The sequence below is a fragment of the Salvelinus sp. IW2-2015 genome, linkage group LG9 (assembly GCF_002910315.2).
Source record: "Salvelinus sp. IW2-2015 linkage group LG9, ASM291031v2, whole genome shotgun sequence".
Lineage (NCBI taxonomy): Eukaryota > Metazoa > Chordata > Actinopteri > Salmoniformes > Salmonidae > Salvelinus > Salvelinus sp. IW2-2015.
In genome coordinates this window covers 4,554,411-4,576,700 of record NC_036849.1, presented here as the reverse complement: position 1 = coordinate 4,576,700, position 22,290 = coordinate 4,554,411, and the positions used below count along the sequence as shown (strand labels likewise).

Genomic DNA, 22,290 nt, shown 5'->3' with positions numbered 1-22,290 from the left:
CATCTCACCATAATTAATTTAAAGGGGAAGGTGGCTGAGTTAGTGCTGTTATAGATGGCCATGGTGGGCAGGAGACCAGATGATGTGTAGAGCTTCAGTTGGTTCTGGTACTGTCTAGCTGAGCCGCCTGGTTTCTTCTGGAGCATGCAATCCACCACCTGGAATGAATGAGATAGAATGGCAATCACAAGGACGGACAAATTACAACGGTTCGTGTTTTTCCCCTGAAAAGTTACTTTGTACATTTTCCATTGAACATGGTTTTTAAATCTGGAATGAGGCTTTATCTGGTTCACGGAAACTGGCCCTAAAATGATTCATCATAATTCTGGGACCCAGCATTTGTTCCAGGCAACACAAGGGGGCGCCAGATGTTTGATGAGAGCTGCTGGAGCTACATACCAGATTGTCCAGGCCGAGGTACAGTCGAATCCTTTTGCTATCCATATTTCCTGACACACACTGAAATAGTTTCTGTTGCTCTGGGTCATCTGTGTCATTTGGTTCATCTCGGTCAACTGGGTCTAAGTGCATCAACGTCATGTAAAGAATAAATCAAAAGAAGTCTGCCAGCTAGTAAAACAGTAATCTGTTCACATGCAATGCAAATAACAACCCTATGCATTATCAAAATTGGTGAAATTAAATGGTGCCTATCTTTTCCATTCATTTGGGATTGATACATATGTACACGCCACTACATATTTATTTGGACAGTGAAGCTAAAACGTTTCATTTGTCTCTATACTCCAGCATTTTGGATTTAAGTTTCTGTTTTTAAATCATGAGGCGACAATACCTTTTATTTGAGGTTATTTTCATACATATCTTTTACCATTTAGAAACGACTACATCAAGCTTGTTACTCTGCAAACTTGTTACTCTACAAACTTGTTGGATGCATTTGCAGTTCGTTTTGGTGGTCTTTCAGATTATGTTGTGCCCAATAGAAACGAATGGTAAACAATTTATTGTGCCTTTTATTGTAAATAAGAAAATAATATGTTTCTGAATACTTCTACATTAATGTGGATGCTATCTTGATTACGGATAACCATGAATAATGATGAATGATAAAGTCCTGTGGGCAGATTCTGTGTGCAGAAAGATTATCCAAGACATGCTAACCTCTCGCCATTACCAAAAATAGGGGAGGTTAGCATTTTTGTGTGAGGGGGGTAAGATATTTATGCCTCTTTCTCACTCATCATTATTCATAATTCATTCATGATTATCCACAATAATCCGTCACCTAAAGTAGCAGGCGTAAAAAGACGCCAGAGCGTAGTCCCCACATCTGTTTTTCAGGAGAAACAGAAGTTAGGTTGAAAATACTAAACCTCTGAAAAAAGGAAGCATCCTCTTTCTTTCTGCGGCCCTGCGGAGAGTGAATAACATTCCGTAATGATGACGAGGGTATGAGGTTGATTTTGAGTCCAACCCGCGGAAATACCTCCAAACGGTACCACCTCCCAAGGCCAAACATGGAAGAGATACATTGAGCAGTGAGAGCCTACTTCGTCTTTTTTAAATTTTATTTATTTATTTTTTAAACATGATTTTATTTGATATTTTATCAACAATACAAAACAAACACACACAAATGACAACATCATACAAACATCAACTACATCACTGCCCATACCCACTAACCCTCACCCCTATCTCCAGCGCTCGTATCACTTTCTGCCACATGGCGTCAAACTGCACGATTTTGTTTCTCTCCCGTCGCCCACTCACTTTACATTTTTAGATAGTAAAGCATTTGACCTTTCCATTGCGTGAACAACGGAGGATTGGTCGATTTCCAGTTTTTAAGGATACGTTTTTTTAAGAGGTTTGTTATTGAACCTTTATTTAACTAGGCAAGTCAGCTGCAAATGATTGATACGAAATGTACTGTTCAACCCATCGGGTATCTCACTGCACCCTCATATGCCATGTCTTGAAATATACAGACAGACAAATTAAAAGTACATTTACACTGTAATACTTCTGACAGCCATCTTTCCAACTCCACCCAAAACTTTTAGGACTTTACAACATTCCCAGATGGTATTAATTGTGTGCGAAGCTGTCAGAGTGAGCAAAGGACATTGGCTACTTTGAAGAATCTCAAATATAAAATATATTTGATTTGTTTTACACTTTTTTGGTTACTACATGATTCCATGTGTGTTATTTCATAGTTTTCTACAATGTAGAAAATAGTAAAAATAATGAAAAACACTGGAATGAGTAGGTGTGTCCAAACTTTTGACTAGTACTGTATGTTGTGCAGAAAAAGTCAATTATGAATTATTTTGTCTTAGTTAAGAACAAATCGGTATTACTTGAAAATAAATACAAAAACGTTGGGAGCCATGCCATTCTGAAGAGGTTTATTCTACCTGTAAGATTTATGGGAAGATTATTCTATTTAATTAAATCTACTTTCATATTGTTAAGTAATGGAATAAAGTTATCTTTACAGTGCMTTCGGAAAGTATTCAGACCACTTCACATGTTGTTAAGTTACAGCCTTATTCTAAAATGGATAAAATAGTTCCCCCCCCTCATCAATCTACACACAATACCCCACAATGACAAACGCAAAAACAGGTATCGCAAATAAAAAATTCTAATATAACATTTCCATAAGTATTCAGACCCTTTACTCAGTACTTTGTTGAAGCACCATTGGCAGCGATTACAGCCTTGAGTCTTCTTGGGTATGATGCTACAAGCTTGGCACACCTGTATTTGGGGAGTTTCTCCCATTCGTCTCTGCAGAGCCTCTCAAGCTCTGTCAGGCTGAATACTTATGTAACTGTGATACTTGAGTTTTTTTTATATGCGATACCTGTTTTTGCTTTGTTATTATGGGGTATTGTGTGTAGATTAACGAGGGGGAAAAAACATTTAATCAATTTTAGAACAAGGCTGTAACGTAACAAAATGTTGAAAAAGTCAAGGGTTCTGAATACTTTCCGAATGCACTGTACGTACATTGTACACACTGTACATTTTAAGAAGGACTACCACATAAGTACTGTGGTTGGTTTGTATTACCTTACAAGGTAAATGTAAGTATATTGGCAGGTGAGGGTCTACTTGGGGTGAGTGGGTCCTCTAAGAGACTGAAATGGGATGAGTGGAGGACCCAAGCACACCTCAGAGAAGTGTCTGATGCCCTCCCAATCACCCCATCCCAATCCCCTGGATATAGTCCCTCTCCATTATCACCAATAACCACCATTAAATCGCAGTTGTAATGACAAACAAGGAATAATAAAACTTTGACTTCCTTTCCTATCTGTCAGGATCTCTTATTCATTTTACAATGGATTTACAAGTCATAAAAAAATGAAGAAAAAAATCCATCCCAAATCAAATCCATCTCTCTGCACCACCCCCTCCCTGCTCTCCCCCATTTAACCCTACCCAAGTCAAGCTTATCCCCACCTCCCATCCTTACTCCCCCTTACCCCCCCAAGCCAAGCGTGTTCCCCCTCCCATCCTTAACCCCCCAAGCCAAGCTTATCACCACCTACCCTCCTTCCCTTACCCAGCCAGGCCAAGTTTATCCCAACCTCCATCTTCTCCCCTGTCCCCTTTTCTCAAACACACCCACACCCCTCTACACATCCTCTTACTCATCCATTCTCTTTCATTCACACACAACATATACTCCATGCCCCCGCACACCCATTCTCTCCCGCCCTCCTACACATATTCATCCTCCCTCCCTCTCCCCTTAATATGCACAGACACATACCCACCCATACACGCACACACACACACACCAATTGACTTACACTACCGGTCAAAAGTTTTAGAACACCTACTCATTCAAGGGTTTTTCTTAATTTTTTACATTGTCAATAATAGTGAAGACTTCAAAACTATGAAATAACACATATGGAATCATGTAGTAACCAAAATAGTGTTAAACAAATCAATATACAGTGGGGAGAACAAATATTTGACACACTGCCGATTTTGCAGGTTTTCCTACTTACAAAGCATGTAGAGGTCTGTAATTTTTTATCATAGGTACACTTCAACTGTGAGAGACGGAATCTAAAACAAAAATCCAGAAAATCACATTGTATGATTTTTAAGTAATTAATTTGCWTTTTATTGCATGACATAAGTATTTGATCACCTACCAACCAGAAAGAATTCCGTCTCTCACAGACCTGTTAAGTTTTTCTTTAAGAAGCCCTCCTGTTCTCCCCTCATTACCTGTATTAACTGCACCTGTTTGAACTCGTTACCTGTATAAAAGACACCTGTCCACACACTCAATCACTCAATCAAAGTGGAAAACCTGCAAAATCGGCAGTGTATCAAATACTTGTTCTCCCCACTGTATATTTTATATTTGAGATTCTTTAAATAGCCACACTTTGACTTGATTACAGCTTTGCACACTCTTGGCATTCTCTCAACCAGCTTCACCTTGAATGCTTTTCTAACAGCCTTGAAGGAGTTCCCACATATGCTGAGCACTTGTTGGCTGCTTTTCCTTCATACTGATGTGTGAAGACATTTCACTGGAGCTAATGTAGAAGGAAAAGCTGTGTACATTTGCAAATACTGTGCCAAATCATATGTGAAGAACTTACAGCTAGAAGTTCAAAAGGACTGCCTGCTTGATTTGAATGTAACAAAGAATGTAACAAAGATGCAGAATCATCTGGCCAAGTGCATAAAGTTACCCCAGCGCTCAAAACAAGCAACCTCTGACAAAAGTCCCTCTACTTCGATTCGCCATTTAATGATTAATCAGACACCTTATCAATAGTAACAGCTCATGGTCCTCCTGGAATCAGACGGTTTTTTGACTCAATGGAGGAACGTAGCTGAGCTGTGTATGCAACTGGTTCACCTCTGATGCTCACTGGCAATGTGTATTGAAAGAGATTTCTGAATGTTCTTTGCCCAGCATACACCCCTCCAGCCAGACATGCTTTATCTACTCATTTGCTGGATACAGAGTTCAACAGAGTTCAAGTGAAGGTCAAGCAAATCATAGAGAAAGCAGACTGTATTGCAATCATCTCTGATGGGTGGTTGAATGTTTGTGGGCAAGTAATAATTAATGACATAATCTCCACCCCTCAACCAGGTTTCTACAAGAACACAGACACAAGGGACAACAGACATTGCAGATGAGCTGAAGGCAGTCATCAATGACCTTGGACCACAGAAGGTATTTGCACTGGTGACAGACAATGCTGCGAACATGAAGGCTGCTTGGTCTAAAATGGAGAAGTCCTACCCTCACATCACACCCATTGGCTGTGCTGCTCATGCATTGAATCTGCTCCTCAAGGACATCATGGCACTGAAAACAATGGATACACTCTACAAGAGAGCCAATGAAATGGTTAGGTATGTGAAGGGTCATCAATTATAGCAGCAATCTACCTCGCCAAGCAAAGTGAGAAGAATAAGAGCACCATATTGAAGCTGCCCAGCAACACCCGTTGAGGTGGTGTTGTCATCATGTTTGACAGTCTCCTGGAGGGGAAGGAATCTCTCCAAGAAATGGCCATATCACAGTCTGCCGATATGGACAGCCCCATCAAGAGGATCCTCCTGGATGATGTATTTAGGGAGAGAGTGGTAAGCAGCCTGAAACTCCTGAAACCTATAGCGGATTGAGGGTGACAATGCCATCCTGTCTGATGTTCAGACTCTGCTTGCAGATGTAAGAGAAGAAATCCRTACTGCCCTGCCCACTTCACTGTTGCTCCAAGCAGAGGAAACTGCWGTTCTGAAATACAWCAAAAAGCGTGAAGACTTCTGCCTGAAGCCCATACATGCCGCAGCGTACATGTTGAACCCCAAGTATGCTGGCAAGAGCATCCTGTCTGGTGCAGAGATCAACAAGGCCTATGGTGTCATCACTGCTGTGTCTCGCCACCTTGGCCTGGATGAGGGCAAGGTTCTTGGCAGTCTGGCAAAGTACACTTTCAAGCAAGGGCTATGGGATGAAGATGCAATATGGCAGTCGTGCCAACATGTCTCATCAGCCACCTGGAGGAAGGGACTTTGTGGATCTGAGTCTCTTCCCCTGTTGCCTCCATCATCCTCCAAATCCCACCAACATCAGCCGCCTCAGAGCGCAACTGGTTCTTGTTTGGGAACACACACACCAAAGCGCGCAACAGGCTGACCAATACAAGGGTTGAAAAATTGGTGGCCATCCGGGCAAATTTGAGGCTTTTTGAGCCTGACACAACGAGCCATCCTCAACAAGGTTGGAAAGTGACAGTGAAGATGAGGCCTCAGAGTCTGATGTTCAAGAGGTGGACATTGAGGAGGTCCAGGGAGAAGACATGGAAGGCTGAGAGGAAGACAACCAAAGATTTAATTTCTAGACTATCCTTTTACAGATGTTGAAAACGTTTTTGGGAGATGCGATGGATCATTGGGATTATTCAATATTCCCTTTCTTTTGTTGTTCAGTGAAATCATCCCATGCGAAGAGTCAACTCATTTAATTAAAGTTTAATTCGTAACTAAATTGTTTTTTTTTCTATTGGAAGGATTTAATAATTTGCAATTATGTCTACTTAAAATAAGGTAAAATATTAATGTTTGTCTCCATATGATATGGTAAATATATCCAATGCAAAAAACATTAAATGGTATTAATATTAATTTGCATATATTTGCATTAATTCCCATATAATCCCACAGAAAGTTTTCAACTCTGAATATTCCCCAAAATGTGAAACCCTAATCCCCATAGCAGGATGATGCCACCACCATGCTTCACGGTAGGGATGATGTTAGACAGGTGATGAGCTGTGTCTCGTTTTCTCCAGACGTAGCGATTTACATTCAAGTCAAATAGTTCAGGAACCGGGATTCGTCAAACCAGTCAATATTTTTCCACTCCACAATTGTCCAGTGTTGGTGATTGTGTGCCCACTGGAGCAGCTTCTTCTGGTTTTTAGTAGATAGGAGTAGAACCCGGTGTGGTAGTCTGCTACAATACCCCATCCGTGACAAGGACAGACGAATTGTGTGTTCCGGGATGTTGTCTGCACACCACTGTTATACTTTGCCATTATTTGCCGGTTTGTGGCCCGCCTGTTAGCTTGCACGATTCTTGCCATTCTCCTTTGACCTCTCTTCAACGAGCTGTTTTCGCCCACAGGACTGCCGCTGACTGGATGTTTTTGTTTGTTGCACCATTCTCATTAAGCCCTAGATACTGTCGTGCGTGAAAAGCCCACTGGAACGGCACACCTGGAACCGAAGATCTTACAACACTCAAAGTAGTGTAGGTCACTTGTTTTGTCCATTCTAACGTTCAATCGAACAGTAACTGATTGCCTCCATGCCTGTCTGACTGCTTTATATAACAAGCCACACAATTTACTGTCTGTAGGAGCTAACCATTTTTGTGAACGGGGTGGTGCACCTAATAAACTGGCCACTGAATGTATTTAGTAATTTTTAGATGTACAGGGTAAAGTTGATAATTTCATAACGAGGACAGCAATCAATTTTGCGAGGCGCACTGCATGGCCCGAAGCAGAAGTTTACTCAGTAAAAACCTACAATTGATCAAAACCATTCCATTTTGAGATGGGGGTGAAATCCAAAGTTGTGCTTTATATTGATTGGCTGTCATAGCTTATTTGTAAATTATTAATATTGATACATTACTAGCGCAAACACTTAAATTGCAAAAATTACAAGTTAATTAGTTGGTGATGGTGATTTCAGAACCAAAGTGGGGGGGACAAAAAAAACAGGCTACATTGCCGCCCCCCCCCCCAATTTGATAGTAGTAGTGGGGTGGTAGATGCCTAGTCTCCCTTATGGCTCTGCACAGGTGCCTACATAGTACATACACCATAGAGATACATCATTTACACACAGAAGTCAGCTCAGACAGATCCAGCTCAGAGGCCCAGCTCATGGAAAATGTATGTGTTTATGCAACAAATGTTGTGCAACATGTCGCATCAATTCTTTCTCTAATCAAACCAAAGTATTTCAAATAAACCTTTCAATGCTGTATTGTATCGGAGCACATCCCTAGGGGACCAAATACATAAAGTGCTTTCTTTCTAAAGGGTAAACATATGTATGAAAAAAATTAAAAAGGTGACATTATTTACTGTCTCCTCATATGATCCCGAATCCAAAATGCCAGAGTATACTATAGAGCAAAATTAAACATTTTGGCCTCACTGTCCAAATAAATACTAAGCACACACCATGCCTGGTAAGACATGGACTTATCCCCTCCCCTTATTTTGAGGGCTGAGGACATCTGACAAACTTTTATTTTGGAGTAGAGTACCCATTTAAAACTAGCTACTTTCTTTGACACAATTTGATCAGCTTACCTGATATGGTGGTTCCAAACTGCACCCTGACTAACAAAATGGTTATGATGAATATAATCTGGGTCACCTACACAAAAGATTAGGAAATGTCATTTGTGTCATTCATTATTAGTTAGCTACAGAACTAAATGTGTTTTCACATGCCAAAATCTAGGTTTAGGACACATTGGGAGTCTGTACCTACACAGAGCGCTTCCTTTAACCAGTAATAACAGGCTTTCGTCTGATAAAAGAAAAAGAAAAAAAAAGCCAATAAATAAAAGTACAATTGTACAGAAGAAAAAATCACATTTCAAAATTTGCCTATTCGCTTTTTAGCCTATTCATTGATAGATTCACCAGACTACGTACATACATTTGACTGATCATGCTTAATTTGCATAATTTTGTGGAATTAAATCGGTGCATGTGTACACTATATTCCTTATGTATCTTTTTTATCACACACATACAGAGCCATTGAGAGGAAAATATGTCAGACTCTACAAGAGCTACTGCTGCAGCATCTTGCTGTGCTTTCAAGACAACTGGGAACTCAGAAAAATATGAGGTCATTTCATGACGTCAGTGCTCTACAGGCCCCAGTTGGATGACCGTTCAAAAACATTTTCCCCAGGCAGGCTTCATCAACGCGTCAAACATCACTTTCCAACGAGCTGGAGGCTCATTTTTTCAAAACATGTATTTCGAAAACATACTTAACTGTTTAAAACCAGAACGTTTTAATACATATTACGAGGCATGTCTTACCTTGCTTCAGATTAGCCTATTAGATCTCCTCTTTCTACATTTCTAACTGATATTTTCATCTGTCACATAAAACCGCTTGAATGTGCAGTGCCCTCTCGACAATGGTGTTTTCCCGCCAATTGCATTATGGAACGAACATTGCCGCGTGGTCTACTTACTGCCTTGTGTGCATTACTGCGTGTATGATCTTATGAAATAATAGTTTATCAACGTTAAGCTAAATGTTCTGATCTGTTGCATCAGACTCATTGCTTTTTAACGTCTTTGTTTTATGTAGCCTAGGCCTACTGGTTGTATGAATTTGGAATCTATCTTCMCACAAATGTCCAGACTCTGGMATAGACGATCTTTCTCGACAAGCTGACCAATAGAATAGGTAGCCTAAACTTTTCTACTWTAGTAKATTCACATAGGATAGTGATTTTGCTGTTCATTAACTTACTCRTTTTGTTGGCTGAGGAAAAGTAAATGTCRACAGTTATTCTAACATGTTCAAAGTGCACATCAGAATTTGGTAAGAAGGACAGCACRTCGTTAAATTCTGGACATGCATGTTCTGTTAATGAATTACCATGATATCCCAAATGTGATTTCTGTCATTCTGAGAACTGTGGGCCGATGTGGACGCCCTAATCAGGTTATGAACCTGATGCATATGGGTCCGGTAAATGAAAATGTTGCCGGTCAAATGTCCTGCTCCACATTTTCYTAACATAAACCCTGCTACACAGACTCGCGATGTTGTGTCCCAAACWAACGTTAAGCAAGCAAAAATCAAACCGCTATGCAAGCTAACTACTTAGCTAGCACGATATTTACCTTGATTGAAGGTCGATTAATCTCCATAGTTTGTCGCCCTACAGAGCTAGCAATTTTGCAGAGTCGTTGTTACTGTAATTTATGTTTAGTTTCAGTCAACTAACTAAACATTTACAACTTTTTGTATATATATTTTCCGACACTACAGATGATTGACTAGTAAGCCTTCAGGGTTGTTACTAGCTACCGACTGCTAACACGGAATTCTGGGATTTGTAGTGCAAACTACAACCAGAGATATTAGCAAAAATAGAATAATGAGCCAGATTCAGTTTCTACAGGAAGCTCAGGGACCGGCAGTGCTAATTTACTCATCGATTAAAAATGTCATGTCAATACAGTTCTGTTCCCAAAACTAGAATATGTTACTAACAGAGTAGATTAAGTTATGTAGACTTTACCTTTTTAGAAACTTTGGTAAAAGTGCGTTGTTTAGATGCGCATTTCAGAGTAAGCGTTCCATAACGGAAAAACGCAAATATATGCAAAAACGCCCCAATAGGATCTCACTATCTCGTGCTTGTCCTGCCGAATATGATTAATTAGCTTATTTTGTGAATGGGTGGAAGAAGGTCACCTAGCTGTTAGTGTTGGACTAGTAACCCAGCCGACAAGGTTGATTTGCCCTTGAGCAAGGCACTTAACCTTAATTTGCTCCAGGTGTGCTGTACTGCTATGGCAGACCCTATAAAGCACCACATTTCACTGTACATATCCTGTGCACGTGACAACAATAAAACATCTTATTTAAAATCTTTGATAAAGGCTAGAGTACCCACATGGACCTTTCTCTAACAGCTTCTGCTATAACTGCATCCCACATTTAATTTAAGTGCATGTTTCACTTTCAATCACTTCTAACCTGACAACACAAATGTACTTTTCTATTTGTTTAATGTAATGATAAGAATGTAGTCCTGACAAAATAGAAATACATCCAGAATGCACCCTAAGTTATAAAGATCTGTGTGAGTTGGTTAGGTGAGCATTATACTCTTTCTCTTCCGCCCGACATTTCACTTGAACCATATTGAGCAGGAAAACTCCATGAAATTGTCCTTTCATGGAGTTGGGGAGATAGTCAAAAGTACTCATTCCTAAAATATGTCCTTGCTATATATAAAACACTCGTCTTATTATATTCTCAGAATCTATCCAATCCCCTACTCACTCTAGCCTGGTCCTATACTGTATGTGTCACAAAGAGTTGGTTAAAGAACATTCAGCACGGGACCAGGCTACCACCCCACCAACCCAAGCCTTGTCCCATTTTGTATTATATGTGCTGTAGCCAACTCTTCCACACAGAGAGGAGTTGGCTACAGCACAAAAAGGCTAATCCTACCCCAACCCACCCGTTCTGATGCAATTCAAACAGCTAGGGTTCAGTGATCATATTTAGTTGTTATTGTGTCCATTGATATAATCACAGAGGCCTTTCCCAGCCCTGTTTGGCAGTATGACAGTCAGTGCCTGTAGCCATCTCTCTATCAGTCTCCCTGAGAGGGTCCCTGCTACTGATCCAAAGGGTTCAGTTGGAGAGACGTTCTAGAATGCTTGATTTGATATGAAGTTCGTCATCTCATCAGACAGGGCCTGTATTCATGAAATATCTCAAAATAGGAGTTCTGATCTAGGATAAGTTTAGCCTTTTAGATCATTATGCATAAGCTTACATATGGGGGGGTGGGCTGATCCTAGACCAGCACTCCTACTCTGAGATGCTTTATGAATACATGCTCTGGACTGCATATGTATAATTGGTCTCGTCGTCGTATCCAATCCCTCAGTTCTTCATCTAGTTTAGTCCTCTGCCTTGGCCTCCATCTCTCCATCCTCGTCATCTCCGTCCACCTCAGCGTTCTCTCTCTCCAGTTGCTCCAGCTGGCGGGCCAGCTCTGTCTCATCTATGTCGGTCACAACCTTCGCCTGGAGGGGAGGAAAACATAAAAGACATTAACACATGGACATTGAAAGCGCAATGTTTTGAACATTGTTGCTGTTTTTAATACTGTTTTAATGTGAGATCTCTGGCGAGTAAGACTTCCAAAGCATGTATTACATATGGCAGGAGTTACAATTTTHTGTTTTACATGAAACTTCTACCACMCCACCTTGGACTTTCCATTGTCCCCCTCTTCCTAGTGTATTAAAATASAGCAAACATATGATTTTATGTAAATTGWGACAATAAGGTTATTGTACTGACCTCCATCTGGATGTTAAACACTCCTCGCTTCTCCTCAATCTTCTCTTTGATGGCAGCCATGGCCTGGTTGAGGACAGAGAGACCCTCTGTGCGYTCCAGTGTGGTGGTKGTCATGACGTAGCGMGGCGGCGCTATCAGATTAATCTGTCAGAGACCCAAAGAGACACAATGTTGTGATGCATATAGCCTTTTCCCTGACACAGATCTTGGACTAAAAGTCACTTTCAGTGGATGCTTTTGTCTTTTTTAATAAAAAAATGTATGTATATACAGTACCAGTCAAGAGTTTGGACACACCTACTCATTCAAGGGGTTTTCTTTATTTTTTAACATTTTCTACATTGTAGAATAATAGTGAAGACATCAAAACTATGAAATAACCAATATGGAATCAGCTAACCAAAAAATATAAAATATATTTTATATTTGAGACTCTTCAAAGTAGCCATCCTTTGCCTTGATGACAGCTTCGCACACCACTGGCATTCTCTCAACCAGCTTCATGAGGTTGTCACCTGGAATGCATTTCAATTAACAGGTGTGCCTTGTTAAAAGTTAATTTGTGCAATTTCTCTCCTTCGTAATGTGTTGTGACAAGGTAGGGGTGCTAAACAGAAGACAGCACTATTTGGTAAAAGACCAAGTCCATATTATGGCAAGAACACCTCAAATAAGCAATGAGAAACGACAGTCCATCATTACTCTCAGACATGAAGTTCAGTCAATGCGGAAAATTTCAAGAACTTTGAAAGTTTCTTCAAGTGCAGCCGCAAAAACCATGAAGTGCTATGAAACTAGCTCTCATGAGGACCGCCACAGGAATGTCCCAGAGTTACCTCTGCTGCAGAGGATAAGTTCATTAGAGTTACCAGCCTCAGAAATTGCAGCCCAAATAAATGCTTCACAGAGGTCAAGTAACAGACATCTCAACATCAACTGTTCAGAGGAGACTGTCTGAATCAGGCCTTCATGGTCGAAGTGCTGCAAAGAATCCACTACTAAAGGACATCAATAAGAAGAAGAGACTTGTTTGGGCCAAGAAACACAAGCAATGGACATTAGACCAGTGGAAATCTGTGCTTTGGTCTGATGAGTCCAAATTCGAGATTTTTGGTTCCAACCGCAGTGTCTTTGTAAGACGCAGAGTAGGTGAACGGATGATCTCCACATGTGTGGTTTCCACAGTGAAGCATGGAGGAGTACAGGGTCTGAATACTTATGTAAATGCGATATTATATATATATATATTTTATTTTTTAAATATACATTTGCTAAAATGTCTAAAAACCTGTTTTTGCGTTTTCATTATGGGGTATTGTGTGTAGATTAGAAGCCTATCAGAAGCTTCTAAAGCCATGACATTTTCTGGAATTTTCCAAGCTTTTTAAAGGCACAGTCAACTTAATGTATGTAAACTTCTGACCCACTGGAATTGTGATACAGTGAATTATAAGTGAAATAATCTGTCTGTAAACAATTGTTGAAAAATGTACTTGTGTCATGCACAAAGTAGATGTCCTAACCGACTTGCCAAAATTATAGTTTGTTAACAAGAAATTTGTGGAGTGGTWGAAAAACGAGTTTTAATGACTCCAACCTAAGTGTATGTAAACTTCCGACTTCAACTGTATACACACACACTACCGTTCAAAAGTTTGGGGTCACTTAGAAATGTCCTTGTTTTCTATGAAAACATACATGAAATGAGTTGCAAAATTAACAGGAAATATAGTCAAGATGTTGACAAGGTTATAAATAATGATTTTTAACTGAAATAATTGTGTCCTTCAAACTTTGCTTTCGTCAAAGAATCCTCCATTTGCAGCAATTACAGCCTTGCACACCTTTGGCATTCTAGTTGTCAATTTGTTGAGGTAATCTGAAGAGATTTCACCCCGTGCTTCCTGAAGCACCTCCCACAAGTTGGATTGGCTTGATGGGCCGTTCTTAGGTACCATACGGTCAAGCTGCTCCCATAGCTCAATAGGGTTGAGATCCGGTGACTGTGCTGGCCACACCATTATAGACAGAATACCAGCTGACTGCTTCTTCTCTAAATAGTTCTTGCATAGTTTGGAGCTGTGCTTTGGGTCATTGTCCTGTTGTAGGAGGGTATGGCATAGCGTTGCAAAATGGAGCGATAGCCTTCCTTCTTCAAGATCCCTTTTACCCTGTACAAATCTCCCACTTTACCACCACCAGACCATCACATTGCCTCCACCATGCTTGACAGATGGCGTCAAGCACTCCTCCAGCATCTTTTCTGCGTCTCACGGATGTTCTTCTTTGGGATCCGAACACCTCAAACTTAGATTAGTCTGTCCATAACACTTTTTTCCAATCTTCCCCTGTTCAGTGTCTGTGTTCTTTTGCCCATATTAATCTTTTCTTTTTACTGGCCAGTCTGAGATATGGATTTTTCTTTGCAACTCTGCCTAGAAGGCCAGCATCCCGGAGTCGCCTCTTCTCTGTTAACGTTGAGACTGGTGTTTTGCGGGTACTATTTAATGAAGCTGCCAGTTGAAGACTTGTGAGGCGTCTGTTTCTCAAACTAGACACTCCAATATACTTGTGCTCATGCTCAGTTGTGCACCAGGGCCTCCCACACGTTCTATTCTGGTTAGAGCCAGTTTGCGCTGATGGATGCTGATAATGGACCTCTGTACGCCTACGTAGATATTCCATTCCAAATCAGCCGTTTCCAAATACAATAGTCATTTACAACATTAACAATGTCTACACTGTATTTCTGATCAATTTGATGTTATTTTAAATGGACAAAAAAATTTGCTTTTCTTTCAAATACAAGAACATTTCTAAGTGACCCCAAACTTTTGAACGGTAGTGTGTGTGTGAACTTGTTTTCCTCCAGTGTTTGTAAACATTGTAAATGTAAACACACACTGTATAGCCTCATAACATGGTTAAAACAATGTGTCCAAAAATGGATGTAGCACCTACCCCTTTTTTAATTCTATCAAAAGTGTGCGAGTTTGAGCATGTGTCTATTAGGCCTATGTATTCTAATGTACTTGTCCTCTTGCTCAGTTGTGCACCGGGGCCTCCCACTCCTCTTTCTATTCTGGTTAGAGACAGTTTGCGCTGTTCTGTGAAGGGAGTAGTACACAGCGTTGTACGAGATCTTCAGTTTCTTGGCAATTTTCTCACTGCCGAGTTTCAGAAGAAAGTTATTTGTTTCTGGCCATTTTGAGCCTGTAATCGAACCCACAAATGCTGATGCTCCAGATACTCAACAAGTCTAAAGAAGGCCCGTTTTATTGCTTCTTTAATCAGAACAACAGTTTTCAGCTGTGCTAACATAATTGCAAAAGGGTTTTCTAATGATCAATTAGCCTTTTAAAATTATAAACTTGGATTAGCTAACACAACGTGCCATTGGAACACAGGAGTGATGGTTGGTGATAATGTTCCTCTGTACGCCTATAAAAATCTGCCATTTTCAGCTACAATAGTCATTTACAACATTAACAATGTCTACACTGTATTTCTGATCAATTTGATATTCTTTTAAATGGACAAAAAATTGCTTTTCTTTAAAAAACAAGGACATTTCTAAGTGACCCCAAACTTTTGAACAGTAGTGTATATAAAACAAATTTTTTAGGAAAGACATTCTTGGGGGGAAAAAAGGGTACCCAGAAAATCAGGTGGAAAAAAATGGGTTCCCTGCTGAAATATTTTGAATAGCAATGGTCTAGGAATATACTATGATTAATCAGACTATTGAGAGGTGCTTGTTGTTGTTTTATTTACCTTGATTGGCATGGCATCTGTGGAGCAGCCCAGCCCCGCCCTCAACGCTTCTTTGACAGCATCAATCCCCTCATACCCGTAACAGGCCACCTCAATGTCTGAGGGAGAGATGGGAGTCGGCTTAAGTGGGTTCCCCAAAATATTATTCTAACACACAGTGGCAGTTCTAGCTTGTATGGCTCCCTGGGCGAACCCCCCTTCAGACATCTGGAACAACACGAATAAATAATCATAACATTTAAAACTATATAAATATAAAATATCCAAAAGTAAGACTCATAAATATCAAAAAGTAGTAACAAAGTGTATATAAATACAAATAAAAATATAATTTAATTATTATACTATTACTAACAAAAACCCCACAAATAAAACTAAATTGCACAAATCCTATTTACACAAACACACAAATAGAATAACACACTAATAAAGAAGAGAACCTGATTATTACACTATTGCACTTCAAACAAGAAACACACAAACTAAATTGCACAACTAATTGCATTAGTACTGTACAAAGTTAGAGGGGAGCTATTTGACAGATTCCCCCGCTCCCCCTACCTCGGGCTTCCAGTGGGGAGAACTGAGGTCAACCTACCCCCGCCCCCCTCCCCATCTCGTACTTCTGAGTTGGAGACCTTCCCAGGCAGTAGCCTGCCTAGCTCACAAACTAGAATCAGGGCGCCCAATCCGACAAGGTTAATAGACCCACAGTCCCACACGGTGACATTATATCATTGATGTGACGTGCAAATGAGTGATAGATAACCGATCGCACAAATGTCACCATTACAAATCATTTTTTCAAAAATGGTGTGGTCACCCCGTGCCGCCCTCGGAAAGATGCCACCCTGGGCGGCTGCTCATGTCGCCTGCCCACGTCACCTGCCCATGTCGCCTCTCCCTAAATCCGCCACTGCTAACACATTAGTATAATGCTATATCACGATTCACCAAGACACTGCTGTGTATATGATGTACATGTACCCAGTTAAGTGTTAGGTGTACATACCTGCCCTGATTTTGACAGCTTGTGGGGTCAGTCTTCTGTTGATGTTGTCAATGAGGACAGCCTTTTCCTCCTCTGTCAGGTCCAGACAATCTAAAACGGCTGGGTCCCTGTGGACCAAAACACCAGTCATATTAACACACTCAATCCTGGGAGGTCCAGGGCAATAGCTAAATAATATGTCTATTGATGCAATAGAAATGGATTTGCATCTAGTCTCGCTTGGGCAGAATTGTATCGAACCAGGAGAATAATCTATGGAACCATTTTCTTCCATTTCTAGTTCCATAAGTCTGTTTGAAACTAAGAATGGAAAATAATATTTTTGTGTTTAAGTGTCTAAACAAGAGAATCCCCTCCACCAACCCTGACCAGGTTGTCAGTACTTACGCCACAGCCTGTTTGAAGACATCATAGGCTCCGTATCCAGGCCGCTTGTACTTCTCATCAAACACCCAGGCGGTGCGCGTGAACAGGCTCTCCAGCTGCTCATCTTTGGTGTACTCCAGAACCTCAGCCACGTGCCTCAATATGCTGTACACCTGTCATGACAGAAGACACACAAGTCTAGGTTCCCCTCCAGAAATTATATTTGAATATATCAGTTGACAACACATCTAAGAGTACCAAAACTTAACATAACCAGCCTTTCTGCATTTTCAGCCCAAGGCAAAAGAGTATATTGTACTAGGGTTGTTCCACCAACTTGGTGACTTTTGAGAAGTGTTAATTGGTTAAAAAAAATGTTTATTTCACCAAATTTTAACATTGTCATAAATAGCAATCAAGAGGTTAAATAAATAAAAATGACTATAGTAAATTTGAGGAAGAATGTACTTACAAGTGTGCTATGTGGTTGTGTCTCACCTAGGTATGTTAAGAAGAATGCACTAACTGTAAGTTGCTCTGGATAAGAGCATCTGCTAAATTACTCAAATGTAAACCTAAGTGCCAAATAAAGTAACAGGATTGACGATTTAATCTTAAATCATGCATAAATCCCCTTTTGACGGGGGAGCTTGTCGTGTGTAAAAGGGAGTGGCAATTGAATGAAAGCTTCACAAAAACGTTTTTTTGTTTGTTGGTTAAAACATTTCTAGCCTGTATCTACAGTTAATGACTTGTTAGAACAGCTCACCTGCTTTTACACTATGATTTGACTATTAGATGTTCAATGTGTCTTAAAAAATATATATTTAAAAAGGAATAGTTTCACCATATTAAATATAGTTCAGTTCACGTAACAGGGTTGACCTTAAATGAGGGACAGACGTAAATTATTCACTAATAAATAATAATCTTCAGAAATGACCATCAAAGCAACCAAATAACTAGGGCTTTACAATGACGGTAAAAACCTTTACAATGATGGTAAAAACCTTGGAGAAAGGCTTTGGTTAAGTGGGTTAAAATCTTCCTAGAATTCAGAGGGTACATGGAAGGGACATGTATAAACGAGGAATTTTTGGCACTAAGTCTTTATAATGCGAGGATTTAGACAACATACCGTTTTAGATTTGGTGAATTTGTCTTCGCACTTGATTGCCTCCTCAGGTGAAACTCTTCTCTTGGACAGATCAATGTAACCTAGAGAGATAGAGAGCAGGGAAATGAACCATCACAATGAGAACAAGACAACTAGCTTGGTCCCAGATCTATTTATGTCTTGCCAAATCCTATGGTTATCTGTGACAAGAGTTGGCAAGGCAACACAAACAAATATGGGACCAGGCTACAGGTCAACCCATCACATTGACAGCATTTTTCCTCTCACCTTTCTCCTTATCCACTCGGATGACGACCACACACTCGTTGCGTCCGATCCTGATGAGTTTGTTGATGGAGCGGATACGTCTGCGAGACAACTCGCTAAGGAGGATCATGCCTTCAATGTTGTTGTACTCCAGTAGACTTACGTAGGCTCCCATCTCTGCGATGGAGCGCACGTTGACCATCACCACATCTTCCACCTCTGGAAACCTGTGCTGGTAGAATCTACAGCTGAGCGACGGCATCCTGCACTCTGTGGTCAAGATGATTTCAAGTATGTGAGTATGCAGCAGAGGATAGTAGTCATTGCATTCTCATTCTGCCTGTATGTTATCACACTCTGCCAAGCAGGCGCAATGCTTGCAAAATGTAGATCACCATATAGCAAATGATAATGGGCGGAGAACTAAGTAGGTGAACAGATGTATACGTTGTAGGAAGAAACCCTTTGTACTGTATAAGTAGCTAGCTAACGTTAGCTCGCAGTTGCAAACAGCTGCCACAGTGACTGCCAGCTTATTCAGAATGATGGGTTTCTAGCTAACTAGCAAAGCAAATCTAACCAACCTTATTTAGCTACAACACATTCACATGTAGCTAGAACACCAGCTCGATAGAATACTAGCCTGAGGGATAGGTTAGCTAATGTTAACTAACTAACGTAACGCTTTTGAGTCTCATGCGTTCATCACCAATCATTCATTCTTTCAGAACTTCACACTCAAACGTTATACTCACCTTATATAGTATATACACAACTTGAGAATGAACTATTGGAATATGTCTGTATTATAAGTTAATACATTAAACTGTAGTAATTGAAATATATCAGTTGAGGGGATAAAATTCGACTGTTTCATCAACATGCGCGAACGGGGCGACAATTTGAACTGACACGGAAGCGGAACTGGAAACATGCACACCAAAAAAATACCATCGGTATTTTAGCAAATAGAGTTCCCATTGAAATTAGCAGTTTTCGATTTATCCACAAGGTGTCGCCCTGTGAGTGTTTTGAAGCAAGTTTAACAAAAGATACTGGTAGATACAGAGTACACAAAACATTAAAAACACCTTCCTAATATTGAGTTACAGGACTAAGATTGAATCCTACTACACCGGCTCTGACGCTCATCAGATGTGGCAGGGCTTGCAAACTATTAGACTACAAATGGAAACCCAGCCGTGAGCTGCCCAGTGACGCAAGCCTACCAGATGAGCTAAATGCATTTTATACTCTCTTCAAGGCAAGCAACATTAAAGCATGCATGAGAGCACCAGCTGTTCCGGACGACTGTGTGAACAAGACCTTTAAACAGGTCAACATTCATAAGGCCGCAGGGCCAGACGGAATACCAGGACTCATGCTCAGAGCATGGGTGACCAACTGGCGAGTGTCTTCACTGACATTTTCAACCTCTCCCCGACCGAGTCTGTAATACCTACATGTTTCAAGTAGACCACCATAGTCCCTGTGCCCAAGAAAGCAAAGGTGACTACTGCCCCGTAGCACTCACGCCGGTAGCCATGAAGTTCTTTGAGAGGATGGTCATGGCTCACAACACCATCATCCCGGAAACCCTAGACCCACTCCAATACCGCCCCAACAGATCCACAGATGACGCAATCTCAATTGTACTCCACGCTGCCCTTTCCCTCCTAGACAAAAGGAACACCTACGTGAGAATGCTGTTCTTTGACTACAGCTCAGTGTTCAACACCATAGTGCCCACAAAGCTCATCACTAAGCTAAGAACCCTGGGACTACATCCCTCTGAAACTGGATCCTGGACTTCCTGACGGGCCGCACCCAGGTGGTAAGGGTAGGCAACAACACATCTGCCACGCTGATCCTCAACACGGGGGCCCCTCAGGGGTGCGTGCTTTGTCCCCTCCTGTACTCCCTGTTCACCCAAGACTGCGTGGCCAAGCACGACTCCAACACCATCATTAAATTTGCTGAAGACAACGATGAGACAGCCTATAGGGAGGAGGTCAGAGACCTGGCAGTGTGGTGCCAGGACAACAACCTCTCCCTCAACGTGAGCAAGACAAAGGAGCTGATGTGGACTACAGGAAAAGGAGCGCCGAACATGCACCCATTCACATCGACGGGGCTGTAGTGGAGTGGGTCGAGAGTTAAGTTCCTTGGTGTCCACATCACCAATAAACTATCATGGTCCAAACACATCAAGATAGTCGTAGAGGGCACTACAACCCCCCCCCCCCCCCCTCAGGAGACTGAAAAGATTTCGCATGGGTCCCCAGATCCTCAAAATGTTCTACAGCTGCACCATCGAGAGCATCCTGACCCGTTGCATCACCGCCTGGTATAGCAACTGCTCGCCATCCGACCGTAAAGTGCTACAGAGGGTAGTGCCTTCGACCCAGTACATCACTGGGGCCCAGCTTCATGCCAACCAGGACCTATATACTAGGCGATGTCAGAAGAAGGACCAAAGAATTGTTACCGGAGGACCAAGTCTAGGTCCAAAAGGCTCCTTAACAGCTTCTACCCCCAAGACATAAGATTGCTGAACAATTAATCAAATGGCCACCAGGAGTACTTACATTGACACCCCCCCCCCCTTTGTTTTTACACTGCTGCCACTCGCTGTTTATTATCTATGCATAGTCACTTTACCCCACCTACATGTACAAATTACCTTGACTAACCTGTACCCCCTGTATATATTATTTTACTTTTTATTAAATTGTTTTACTTTCATTTATTTAGTAAATATTTTAAACTATTTCTTGAACTGCATTGTCAGTTAAGGCCTTGTAAGTAAGCATTTCACTGTAAGGTGTATTCGGTTGTATTCGGCACACGTGACAAATAACATTTTATGAGTTGCACTTGCACCCCCCCGCTTTTGCCCTCAATTTGCCAGGGCATAGACTCTACAAGGTGTCGAAAGTGTTCCTCAATTGTCTCAAGGCTTAAACATCCTTCTTTAACCCATCTACTCCACTTCATCTACACTGATTAATGTGGATTTAAAAAGTGACATCAATAAGGGATCATAGCTTTCACTTGGAATCACCGGGTCAGTCTGTCATGGAAAGCGCATGGAATGGAATGTTTTGTACACTTCTCTGTGTTGAGTTGACCACTAACATATTACATGGCATAGAAATTAGTGCATACCTCATACTCTTCCCCCTAAGGGAGTGGCTGTTGAATACGCTTGATGCTGCCGCCAAGTCTGAGGAGACTGGCCTTAGTTCAAGAAAAGTAATTGAAGTTTAATGGCTCCACCTTGCTTTGAGATACCAATGAATGTGTCAAATGTTTTAATATCCCTGTCAGATCTTTTAAAGGAGGACATTATCATACAATGAAAAAGGTTTCAATCTCACTCAAGTTCCATTATCTTATCTATATTTTAGTGTCAATCAACTCTGACCCCACAATCGCTGTAGTCTGTGAAGCAGTACCTCTTGGCATCATCACACATTCCTATAATTTCTACAGCAGCTCTTTAAACAGTGCTGAAGAAATAAAACAACCCTCCTCTACTTCTATCAATCTGGTATTTAATCCACTTGAATAATTCATACAAAAAGAGATCTAAAGAAAGTGATTTTTAATAATA

The 22,290-nt window shown here is 40.9% G+C and overlaps 1 protein-coding gene and 1 pseudogene across 1 annotated transcript; both read right to left on the bottom strand.

The window, feature by feature from the left end:
- Positions 1–10,340, bottom strand: part of LOC111968465 (cation channel sperm-associated auxiliary subunit beta-like) — a 59,917-nt pseudogene extending 49,577 nt beyond the window's left edge.
- A 466-nt stretch (positions 10,341–10,806) lies between these two features.
- Positions 10,807–19,597, bottom strand: LOC111968463 (eukaryotic translation initiation factor 2 subunit 1). The gene is made up of 8 exons (XM_023994038.2): positions 19,430–19,597; positions 18,696–18,944; positions 18,429–18,508; positions 17,312–17,463; positions 16,925–17,031; positions 15,913–16,010; positions 12,139–12,282; positions 10,807–11,858 (listed from the first exon to the last, which is right to left on the bottom strand). The coding sequence occupies exons 2-8, from the start codon at positions 18,934–18,936 to the stop codon at positions 11,733–11,735; spliced, it is 948 nt and encodes a 315-aa protein (XP_023849806.1). The 5' UTR covers positions 18,937–18,944; positions 19,430–19,597; the 3' UTR covers positions 10,807–11,732.
- Positions 19,598–22,290: the final 2,693 nt, after the last annotated feature.